The sequence below is a fragment of the Gobius niger genome, assembly GCF_951799975.1.
Source record: "Gobius niger genome assembly, chromosome: 10".
Taxonomy (NCBI): domain Eukaryota; kingdom Metazoa; phylum Chordata; class Actinopteri; order Gobiiformes; family Gobiidae; genus Gobius; species Gobius niger.
In genome coordinates this window covers 26,775,788-26,788,349 of record NC_136861.1, presented here as the reverse complement: position 1 = coordinate 26,788,349, position 12,562 = coordinate 26,775,788, and the positions used below count along the sequence as shown (strand labels likewise).

General features: G+C 42.8%; 1 protein-coding gene across 1 annotated transcript in view; it reads right to left on the bottom strand.

Moving 5' to 3' along the window:
• Window positions 1–12,562, bottom strand: part of grin2ba (glutamate receptor, ionotropic, N-methyl D-aspartate 2B-a) — a 93,365-nt gene that overhangs the window by 7,329 nt on the left and 73,474 nt on the right. The window contains exons 11-16 of the mRNA XM_079564089.1: window positions 10,785–10,938; window positions 10,117–10,242; window positions 7,833–8,062; window positions 7,601–7,761; window positions 6,976–7,163; window positions 3,363–3,601 (exon numbers count right to left, since the gene is read on the bottom strand). Of these exons, the coding sequence (XP_079420215.1) occupies window positions 3,363–3,601; window positions 6,976–7,163; window positions 7,601–7,761; window positions 7,833–8,062; window positions 10,117–10,242; window positions 10,785–10,938 (1,098 nt within the window). The remainder of the gene's footprint in view (window positions 1–3,362; window positions 3,602–6,975; window positions 7,164–7,600; window positions 7,762–7,832; window positions 8,063–10,116; window positions 10,243–10,784; window positions 10,939–12,562) is intronic.

Sequence of the window (12,562 nt, the reverse complement as noted above, 5' to 3'; positions counted from 1 at the left end):
CTGGTTTCTGCTGGTTAATTAGCTGTATGGACAGCCTGCATTGCACCAAGAGTTCCTTAATCCTGACCCTCATTCAGCTTTTATGGACAACATTTCTTATTTCTTTTACTTTTGCACTCTGTTAGCAGCTGAATATGTAAAGCTTGTCTAGGAGATGTTCATGCAATACCAAATGACTGAAGAGCATTTCTGAAATATGGAAACCTTGGAGCCGAGGACAAATGCATACTCCCACCTGCCTGCTTTTAGCAGTTTTCCCTCACTGTTATCGGAATGCGGTGTTTCTTGTATGCTGTCAGCTTACATAATTATCACTCCATCCTTTTGTTTGCTTTGTCCTGAATTCACCTGTCCTTCTCTGGCTTGGCTAGTTTCCGGATCGTCTTTCCTTGGTCCGTTTTGACCCTAAAAGGTTCTTTTTCAGACACCATAAATAGGCAGCAGGGATAAGTGCTTGATGAAGGACTGAACACTTTGAGACATTTGTCAAAGTGGCTGCCGCTCGAAATTCAACAACAAAAAAATTCAGACCCACACACAAGTTGAAGGGAGTTGAAAAGGGGACATGCAATTCCTGTGAGAGCATACCAGCAGTATTGTTAGCAGGCTGGACTAGTTTTCTTTAACATGAGATAGTAGATAGACAATAAGAGCAAAACAATCGATGGTGCATACTGTATTTCACTCACACTGATGCTTTAGTGTGTAATGATAAATATTCAGTAGAGTTAATTTCTATAACTTTCATACCATTGTAGGTGTCACCTCTGGAAATTTGGGATACAAAGCACACTCCAGTTCACATCACACAAGAGGTTATTAGTACAAGTTCTTGTGCACTTGTCTGCAAGGTGACACCTTGGATTACACGGTTTGCATAAACCTTAAGTCTGCTTCACATGATGTGCAGACAGGTGCTACAGAAATGGTTTATCTGGGCACTATTTGTGGCTGAAGAGGCCCTTCAAATCTAAAATACCTGGAGAGGTGAGCAAAATCTATAAGCAATTACACTGGTTTAGAGAGGCAGAAAATCGACAAATAATAACTACCATTATGTACGCAGGACACCCAAGACCTGCAGTCCCACGTGATAAATCATGTGGGGAGTGTACAGTATAAGGCTCTAAATGCAAATGAACGCAGCCATGACGTGCAGTGAGGAGTAATTACTGCCCTAATACGTTCACTGTTCTCCTCTAAATCAATGTAATTAATTAGTCGCAGCAGTGCAGGTGGGGGCAGAGGGAGCAGGTAGCCCGGGGAGAGCGGTGAAGGGAGTGGGGCAGCCCGTTAAACCATGTCCGATGACACGTGACTACAGCCGACCGCGACAGATGTTTCATTTTTTACACTGCAGGCTTAAGCATTAATTGTGGCGATACGTTTATTGGATTACGCTGTGAAATTAAAACAGCTGAATCAATTGTGGTGATGGAGCAACAATGGAAGAATAGAGAGACTTGGACCATGTTCAAGGGGATGTACAGCACGCTTACACGCTGACTAGTGAGCACAGAATTCTATAGTTTCATTGAACGACAGATTAACCTCTTAACCCCCGCCTTAAGAAGCACTTTTTCTCCAGCTCGGCATAACCCGAAACTAAAAGCTTCTTGACTGGAGAGCTTACAGCACATAGGCCAGTGTGCTTGAAAGCTAAGATCTACGAAACTTTTTTGTCGTGTTGTAGCCGCATTTATGTCACATTTTTGTTGTTTTTTTTGTCGTGTTTTTGTTGCTTTTTTGTTTTCATTGTCTATTTCTTTTTTTTTGCCCTATTTTGTAGTTTTTGTCTAGTTTTTTCGCTGTCACTTTTTTGTCATGTTTTCGTTGCTTTTTTACCTCACTATTTTTGTCTTTTTTTCTTCATTTTTTCATCACTTTTCTGTTGCTTTTATGTCACGTTTTTGTTAACAGCCTGGTTACGGCCAGTGCAATGCCATTGGTAAACAGTGTTAACTGCTATGTGCTGGGATCCCGGGACCCTTGCTCCTGACACCTCAGTAGAAATGGGTTAAATGCAGAGGACTCTCACGTTTCCATGGAAACAAGTATAGCTACAGTACAGTCATTTTTGAAAGTGGGGAATCTAAAAAACAAATTTATACCAGGCTTTTAAACATAGATGTGTGTTAATGTTTTTTCTGTTCTTAACCTAACACATAAGTTAGTCCGGAGCGTTCGTGAAATTAAAATTAAAATAGCACCAAACTAGTCTAAGTGCTTTACATACATTTTCAATACCGTTTACAAATTCCAACTGCACTGAATACGATGCTGAGGAAACGATTACACGAAGACCGAGTGTTATTGTTCAGAAGGTCTATCTCCTTTACTATGTGTGTGCTATGCTAATGAGCCCTCCCAATGAACATCTCCGCTGAATATTTTAACATACTGAATAATGGGGTTGCATTGGTCCACACACGCCGCCGTCACATTGTTGCAAAGGCAGGGGTAATTTCAGTAAACGAACGCGATCAGTGAATGTTACACGCCGCGTAATTGCTGTTGGAATCGGGCCCGAACAAATCCTAATGATGTCATAATCAAAAGCAACAAAACCTGGGCCTGTCTTCGGAAATGAGAAGTCAAGTGACATTTCAGCGACTGACATTTTATGCATCTGAGGCGCACAACCACACACACACACACACACACAAGCGTAAACAATGCGGCACAAAATTAACACCATAGAAAATAATCGAAGTTGGGTACTAGAGGGGAATATTAGAGCGGAGAGAGGAAAAAGGTGAGCCTGGGTTTCCTGCTGTAGCACTAGAGGTGGAGGCAGGATATCAAGTGCAGTGGGAGAGAGCGCGCGCCGGAGTGTGGCTCGCGCCGCTGTAAATTAGCCACGCGCTCCGGCCTGCAGCGGTTCACCTTCAGAGCCACAGTGAATTACATCGGAGCCATGTCAAAACAATTGGAATGCAAATCAAATACCTCTGGGGTGACTTTGGTCTCCTGGGATCCAGTAATCTACCCTCTCTGGTTCTGTGCTTCGCTTTTGTGGAGTGAAATATTGATTTGGGCTCAACATTTTGTAAATATTTACCCTCGAGGCACAAAGAAAGCCTAGTTAAGTGTCAAAAGTAAAGGATGCAGCTCCTCTGACAAAGTGTTGCAGTGCAATTCATTGAGGGACAATTCTTGGATGTGTTGGGAAATGTTTGAAGTGTAATGTTGACTTCATTCAAATATAAGTAAGTACAAAAAAACTAAATGTTGACCAAGTACTATATATTTAGCATCAATTACAAACATTTCAAGGCTCAATAAAAAAACACTGACTAGTTGCACAAGTTTTGATACACTGTGGTAAGGCCTAATGTAAAACGAACAGAACTCTTTCTCACCCTGCTTATACTGAAGACAAAGCCAGGTTGTCCTGAACACACGCCCATGAAGCAGAAGCGCAGTTGCCAGTAGAACCAGTGCTCGCAGATGAAGGTGATCAGGGACAGGGCCATGGCGGCGCCCAACATGTAGAAGACTCCGGCCATGTTGTCCACGTCCAGCTGACTGGACATCACCTCGTTCTTCTCATGGTGACAGATACCCGTCAGCCATAGCGACTCTAGCTCCTCCATCTCACCTGAAGAAGAAAAAACAATGTGTGCGTGAGGACAAGGAGAACCATGATAAAAGGAAAAACCTAACTTTTAGGCTTTGGGTTCTATGCACAAGAGTGACACGTGACCTCAAACTCTCCGGTTGCTGCTGGGCTTCGTCTCTTGCTATATCCCTATGAGGGATTAGCAGTGTCTCACATCTGTGTGTCCCAGGATTTACAATGTAGAAACAGAAAGTAGTCAACTGGACTGTGTTTGAGTTCAATTCGATTAAAAAAAACGGTATTCATCTCCAAGAGGCAATTAAGTTAAAGGTGCATTATGCAACTTTTTGTGTAGAAAAAAAGGTGATATTTGTGCATATTTGTTCTTGTAGTGACCCAGCGGCTGTATGAGTGGTCAGCATGGCGCCTTTACTTTCAATCATAGTGGTCTCTAGGACGCTCCAGGATCAGCTTTTGGAAGGTAATCACTGACGGAGTCTTTCACCAGAAAACCTTCCAAACAAGTGATCCTGTAGCGTTGTAGAGACCACTGTGATGGAAAGTAAACTAATATAAACTAAAGAATGAAAACAGTCAGAGAAGCCAAAGCACAAGGGCAACGATGATATGGTAAGAGTTTCACGTTACACTGGGGGATTGAATTAAAGGCTGTTACAATATAAACTTAAGGGTGAGGGAAATGATGTAACAAAAGGAGGGAACGGAGGACATTAGAATAGAGAGAATGATGCAAGAGAAGAGAGGAGAGAAGACAATACGCGGATGGGAAGGAGCGCGGCTGATATTTGCAGTGCAGAAGCTAAACAGGAAGAGACACACATGCCACTGGTCAAATGTTAATTACATTGATCCCATTTGCTGCCATTTTGGTAGTGAGCAGTGTGCCGGAGAAGTAGCACACACAGTTGTACGTGAGGATCTGTGCAGGAGGCTCTTTGCGGGTCACCTTCAGTTTCATTACAGGCCGCTTTCTATCAAAGCCGACTGGTACGGGACAGACGCTGCTTAATTAATCAACCAGTCAGCTGCTGCCTCCGCACATCAGCCCCACTGTGGCAACAAAGCTTTGGGAGCATCACAGCACAACAAACCGTAGCCACTCAACGTGCACAAAGAGTTCTATATCAGATGCTATCTAAACTATAAACCTGAGGGAGAAAAATATACTTTCACTGTGGCTTACAAAAGACCTAAACAGCAACAGAGTATGGCTCACTTGTTGCTATTTTGGGTCATGTGCTTGTCTATCATAGGGAGATTCTGAGTGCATCACATTATTCCAACAGAGTGGTTTAATGATGTACATATATTATGCCAGACTTCATGTGAGTGTGGACTTTCTAGGCCAACAGGAGTACGGCGAAGTTTGGTCGAATGACATTGAAATCCAGGGAGGACTGACAGAGGACGTTCTTAACGCCTGTGTCAATGTGTTAACTGAGGCTCAGGGGAGACGGACTATAACACATTTCATCTTATGAAAAGAGTAAAAAGTAAAAACATGTGACGTAGTGGTTTATTTTACATGTTGTTGTTTGTAAATCAACAGGAACACTCAGACTGACCTGTTTGTGGGCTGATAGAAATAATATGGTAAAGCATTGCTGTCTATTTCACACGGTAAGTGTCAGAGGCTGACCCATATTCATACAGTGTCAAAATGCACCAGGAGCGATGCTGGCATCTCTAACTGGGACGCACTCTAGTGGGCCCCTGAGGGAACTTGGTTCAGGAGGCTCACAACACACTGGATCCAACCCAACTAAACTAGCTACAACACACTCATCAAACTTCCATAGCAACGTCCCCTTGTCTGTTGTCTTGTAGTGCATATCCAAACAGTCCAGAAAGAAATGAGGCCGTGGAAACATAAAGAGTAGCCGTCAGCGCTGACATTTGTGTATAATTAAGAATTTCTCATAAAGCAAATAGCGTATGGTTTGTAGAGGTTTTCAGCACATTACATTTCACAAGCCACTCGCTCTCACACTCATTAATGTTGCTGCTCGAGCTGACAGGAATGAAGTGTGTTTCAGGAGAACAAGCCCCGGAGAGCCTGGACGTTCTCACATAAAAAGCAATCTCCATCATGAAGCACAGGCCGCCACAATGCAGCTGCAATTCATTTCACAACTCAGCACTGTCTACACAAGTTTGGAGTTTAATTACTGCCACAATCTGATTGATCACAACAGATGTTTATGTTCTCTTAGTTTAAGTAATGGCTGCAGACTCCTTTGAATGTGACAAGGCAACCCAGACGCTTAAAATATTGATGAAGCAACACTGACAAAAAGACCAATACAAATTTAAAGCCCAAGTAAGTAATTCAAAATGACTTCTTTTTTTTACATCAGTGGGTAGCAATAGTGAAACCTGCTTAGCCCCCACCCTCCCCTGACCTGGCGTCATCCCACCCCCACTCTGAGAACCCACGCACTGCCAAAGCAATTCATGTATCATGTGCAGCACATTTCCCACAATAAAAAAAAACACATTTAGTAAAGTAAGAAATATTCATATTTATTATAATATTTATTATATAAACTATAATTGACATTCATTGTTATGTGTCTTTTGATGGCATTTAGAACCTAAACTTCCATGATTTAGAACTACAAGTTTAGTGCTTTGTGATATTTCATATCATTGAACGCCTCACAGCTGTTCTGTCTTAGCTGCGGATACAGAGACAAAAAGGACCTGACAGTTTCCTAAAGGTAATGGACTATTAAACAAATGGAAATAAACATTTTATGAGGATTTCAGCTGCATTTGAACAGTAGGTCAGATGGTTTTCCAGTTCACAATCTTCAGCAAATTTCTTATAATGCTAAATCCTAGCTGTGTTACTGCCATAGACTGTGAAAAGCACAGTCTATGGCACTGAGCATTACTATTAGCTGCTTAAGACTAATAGGAATAGGGGCAAGCGCTGGATAGAATTTCTTTATTGCAATGGACTTTCCCATCAAACGTTTTTGCCTCTCTTTAAGACATTGTTGAACACAGGCTTGTCATTCATACCTCCATGTGTTTGTCTTAACACAAGCTCATCGTTTTTTTTCTTTTCCTTTTGCTATTTTTGCCCTATTCAAATGTAGGCACAAACAAGCTTCAGTTAGCCACCCTCACTAAGTCTATTGCTATTCTGCCGTTTGCTGCCTCTGTGTTCCCTCAAACATTTCCACTTATTTCATGACCACTGCACGTGCACAGGTGAGTGTTTATGGGATGTGATGAAAGGTACTGTGAGGCAGAGAAGCGGCTGAGCATTTTAAAAGCAGCTCCAAGGTGGCAATACAACAGCGACGGGTCAGGTGATCTGTTTGGTTACTTGGGCTTTAAATATGAATAATAATCTAAACAATAAGACAGACACTGCCCCTCACCATCTCCAAAGAGCTGCAGTATCGCCAGGTCCACATGTCTCTTCCAGAGCGACTCCTTCTGGATAGCGATGCCATAGCCAGTGGTGGCAAAGATGTAGCCGCTGCCAATGGTCACCAGTTTACAGCCCTCGTCCCTGCCTGCCATGTAGTTCAGCACGGCTGCGTCGTAAATGAAGGCATCTAGTTTGCTGATAAAAAAAGACCATGGGAAATATAGGTTACAATTAATTAGCATTTAGAAGCCAGACATCGCAGCTTCAACATTCCAATTAACCTGCTAAATAGTGCTAAGCTGCTGATAAGTGTAATAGACTTCCGCTTGGTTTGCCAAAGGCTGGAGCCGGCACACGCATTAGCAAAGAGGAACAGCTGATGAAACTCAAGTGGGAAGGAAACATTTCTGAGACTTAATTTAGATTAGTAAAGAAGCAAAGGTAAGATTATTATCTAGAAATTCTGCTCTTACAACGCATGCAATACATGTAAAGTGTTCATCAAACAATAAATGAACCACTAAACATGTCTGTAAGTCAAAATATTCAGTGCACATGTGTTCAAAGATATGTTTAAAGTTTATGATTCAGCTTAATGAAAGTGCATCTGTTCAAAAGACAGAGGTCCTCACCCAGCCTTCAGACTCTGTAGTGCCTCATTCACATTCCTCTGATGAAACTTGGTCATGTATGAGTGCATCTCAGGATAGTTGTTCCTGATGTTTCTCTCCGTGCTGCCGTTGGGGACCGTACCAAACCGGAAGGGGGGTGAAAAATCGTTGGGGCTCTGGAACTAAACAACCAAAACATGTAAACACAATGCATGTTCTGTCAAACTGTTCAAACTGCAGCACAGTCACTTACCTTTTTGTCAGACAGACCAGTCACTTGGTCGACATACTCCTCCTGGATCATGAACGCAGCTAGGTTGGCAGTGTAAGAGGCCAAGAAGATGACAGCGAAGAAGGCCCACACCGACACCATGATTTTACTGGTGGTGCCTTTGGGGTTTTGTACAGGAACAGAGTTGTTGAAGACCAGACCCCACAGAAGCCAGATGGCCTTACCGATTGTAAAGGAGGGGCCGTGAGGCTCTGAAAAAGAGCAAAGAGCACTGTTAGTCTTTTTTTTTTTTGCACAAACACAGACATTGTCAACTTGCTGCTGCCATTTTCCCTTGATTAGGTTTGGGTCTGTACAACAACATTAACTGTGTGGGTCTGTCAAAAGGTCAGGCATGCGTGGGAGTGTATGATATTAGTTGATGTTTATGGAAAAACAGCTTTATCCTGCCAGGAACCTCCACAAATTGTTATAAATAATAGATTGACCTTTTAGGTCAATTGTTCCTCCACTGGTACATTATTGCACCACATTAATGCAACTGTGTCACAAGCAGATTAAACACTAAAGGCACATTGAGAAGAGGAGCACATCTCCACCCGAATGTGATGAAGGATGAGAGAAATGGAATAAGATAGACGTGGTTATATATAGCCGCATCAGAGATGGGAGCTGTGGGAAGACATTGATTTTCCCTTTTTGTTTCTTATCTTTTTGGTTGCATAGATCTAACACAGCAGCCCGTGGCTGTCAAGGTTGACTTGTGATTTAGAAAAAATATGGAAATAAATGCAAAAGTTGCGAGTAATAATAATGTAAGATCTGTCCGTGCATAGAGCCACACCTGTAAATAAATAAGAGGAGGAAGGATGTGGATAATGGAGTCATTGAGTAAGTCAAGCTGCTAAAGCAGCACTGTGTGTTTGCAAATGTGCTATGCAAAAAACTCCTATAACAATCCAAAGTCTATGACCTTACAAAGTACTTCAAAGGACAGATGCACTCATATGCAATCTGCCTGTACCTGTGCCTTCTGCAGCATTACTCATCCAGCACTTTTGCTTAAGAACCATCCGCCCACTGACGAGTTTTACTGCTAACAGAGGCAACAGTCACATCATTTACTTTACAAAGTGCAACCAAGAAATCCAAACGCAGAAAGAAGATCTTTTATTCCTGCCTGGTGTTTCCGGTGCTTGAGTGATGGACGTACTCGCCAATCACGACTGTTGAGCCTCGCATCCTTGGAGACAGAGGATGCAGAGGAGTTGGTATCAAAGAAGGGTGGCAGTCCAATTATTTAGACATATTTTGTGAAAAACGGAGCGGAACTAAAGAGCGTCAAACGCTAAGTCTGTCTCTGTGCAGTAGCCAGGTACAGAGACTCTTAAAGCACCACCAGTGGCAGCAGTTGCCTGGCCTGCCAAACTACAGGTTTTTTCGAAGACATGTAGTTTGGGAGTGAGCGTGATCTCAGCGATTTCCCGGTGGATTGACAGACGGGATCAACCAATTAGAGAAACGCAGGAACAAGCAGCAGGAAGCCTTTTCAAAAACGTCTTTTTTCACGAGGGACGCTTCAAACGCTGCTTTTTATTTTTATTTTTTTATTTTTTATACATTATTTAAAAATTATTATTGGAAGAGGCCAGTGACTTCAGTCTCTTGGTGGATGAACTGCCGCCTCTGCCGATATCGGCAAAATCGGGAAATGATTGGCTGCAAGCAGCTGTCCAGATGGTTCTTCTTTTGAACAGAAAGGAGGGGCGTCTGGCTGGCCAGACAACGACAGCAGTACAAGGTCTGTCAATTTGATTTGGAGGGATGGATGAGGCTACAACTAGCAGAGGTGCTAGCAGCTTTAGCGTCAGTGACATCCTATGAAAAGAGCTCATGCAAGCACCACAATTTAATGACTGCTTTAACATGTTATATCAATGGTTCAACTTCTTTCATTCATCATTTTAGTAGTTTTGATATATTTTACTATTAATACAGTAACAGTATTTTAAAAACACAACATACAATTCTTGTAAATTCTATTTAAAAAAATCACAAATTGAATTATTATTGAATATCTGTCAGAAAATTTGAAATATTTTTATTTTGTTTCATTTTTTTAATACTGTCAAAATCCTACCACCTTAGAACCAGTGATTTGTCTAGGGGAGCAGGACAAAAAAGGCTGTTGTGGACACATAGTTATGTATGGCAAAGAGAGTGATATTGTTCATATCTATTTTCATGCACAACCCCCCCACTGGCACAACAGGTAGCAGTGTATTGTCTGTGAGTGAGACCTCACCTCTGCCGTCAGCCAGACAGCGGTTGTAGCCCACAGGGCTGAAGTACTCGAATATAAACACAGCCATTGCTGACACCAGCAACAGCATCACGAACATCATCACCCACACATCCGCACTGAAGGGCTCTGGAGGACGCAGCAGGAGCAGCACACATGAAGGCAGAACAGAGAGCCCGGGTGAGGAGGGAGGGAGGGAGGGAGGGAGGGAGGGAGAAAGAGAGTGAAAGGTTGATATAAACAGAAATGTAGAATAAACAAGGAGTGTCAGGAGAGAAGAGTAGGGCAACCAAAAAGAGAGAGTGAGAAAAAAAATGCAAATATGGTGCAGCAGATTGAGAAGAGGAAAGACGGGTGAGAGAAAATGAGTAGGAGTGGGAAATGTAAGAGCAGAGGGCAAAGAGACACAAAGTGAATAAATACGTGAAGCATATTTCGATGTAGTCAAGAGCTGCTCCCTCAGCCAGGATTACAGCCTGAGCAGCCACTAACTGACTATAACTACACATTGGTACAGACGTGATATAACCAATGGGACTTTGACATTCTGTACATCATATCATTTTTGTTCATTTTCGTTTTATGGTAGTTATCAAGTCCCCAAAATATCAAATCCCAGTGCTGTAGCGCTACCCTGAACTGATCTCTTAACACAGGTGGACACTCCTCACCTAAGAAAGCTGAGGGCGAAACTGTGCCGTTGCTCCGGGAGACCATCACGCTGATGCCTGTCTCGATGAAGGGCACGGAGAAGTCAATCACCTCGGACCTCTCTTCATTGATGGTCAAGGAGCCAACGGCCATGTGTGCGTTCTTTAGCACCACCTACAGTAAAAAGAAAAGATAATGAACGACTATTACCAATCCACAAAGGGTGTCTATAGTAAAAAGGAAAACATGAATCGTAACAATTTCGCTCTCTCTACGTGCTCACAAACCTCCAGTGTTTACTTTGTACCTATGTACAAATATCGTGCGCCACAATATACTAACATACAATAGGGATAGGTAATATGAATATTACCCATTGCAACGATTTTGAGACATTCCCTACAGCTTTCAGACAAAGCTTCATGCACCTCTAAAAATGGGAACATGGAGAAAGCAACTTGAGGCCAACCCATAGACGTTGAAGTGGACACTGGAGAATGACAGAACGAGGTAGGAAGTAAATGGGTTACTGCAGTGGGTCATGGCTGCTCCAAATAGCCGCTCCAATGCCTCTTCTGCGCTCGTCTACCTGCCCCCTCCCCCTGGTACCTCCGCACAGGTGGTATATTTAGCCCAAAATTCAGGAGCCTACAGCTTGTGGAGGAAGTGGGACGAGACTGTCTCAGGGACTTAATGAGCTCTGTGTGATCGTGTGACTGGCTTCATTGTGCGCTTAGACATTACCGTGTTCATCAGTGTCTCATATTGACCTTTGTTCTTCATCTGTGCACAGGACTTTTCATAAAGCCTGTCACATTCATTGCACATTATCTTTTCAAAGTGTGCACAGAGGTATTTTTAAGTTCTCGCTCCTCTCTCTGTTTGTTCTGTGAAAGTGTAATGTGAGTGTGAACGTCTCTCCGGGAAAGCCAGCGAGTCCATCCAGCAGTATACTCACTTCCTCTCTCTGCGTTTGGCTCGCTCCGGCTCCCTCCTACGTCTTGTTCTCTGGCGTTATGAAAGTGACCCATGTGGGTGTTATTGAGAATGAGTGTTCGTGTGTGTTCGCGTCTGGAATGTCTTTATGCGCCTCGGCCAGTGCGGTGGAATACATGTAATCAAGTCTATTGCCACTAATCATTTTGATTAGGAGTGTAAGGTCCAGCACAAGTTAGAGTGGTTCATGAAATGGAAGCCTCTCGCCAAAATTGAATTAGGACAAAATGGGGACATCTGTAAACGCCACATGTGATAAGGATGTGACAAGGAAGTGCTCATGAGAGTAAGACACACCTTGGAGAGTGCAGCTTTAGCCCCATTTGAGGCTAAAATAGACTGACTACAAACACATAAGGACACAAGTTGATTTGGTCAGACACAGACACGCATATATAGCAGTAAAGACACGTTCGATCATAGGACCAAACAACATTACAGTTGTCTGTGATCTACACACTACATTATGGTCCTGACTGTGTCTATATATGTGGGCTCACTGTCCTTGTGCTTCAAGTTCAGGGATAAATGGGTATGGATGTGGTCCCACTCCCCCTCCACACTGGTGCTTTCCCTGGTTACACTGTAGAAAACCAGTCCAGTCTGAACGTGGGTGTCTGACATGATGAAGTAAATGACTTTGACAACATGAAAATAATCCCTTTGTACATTATATAGTTTATCCACAGAAGGAGATGTAATCTTTTGTCGGGATATTTGAAGGTTATTCTAACTTGTCAACAGGAGGATAGACAAGAGTGCCTCCCCACCCTGTGACCTTTGGGGTTATATTGATCTGTTT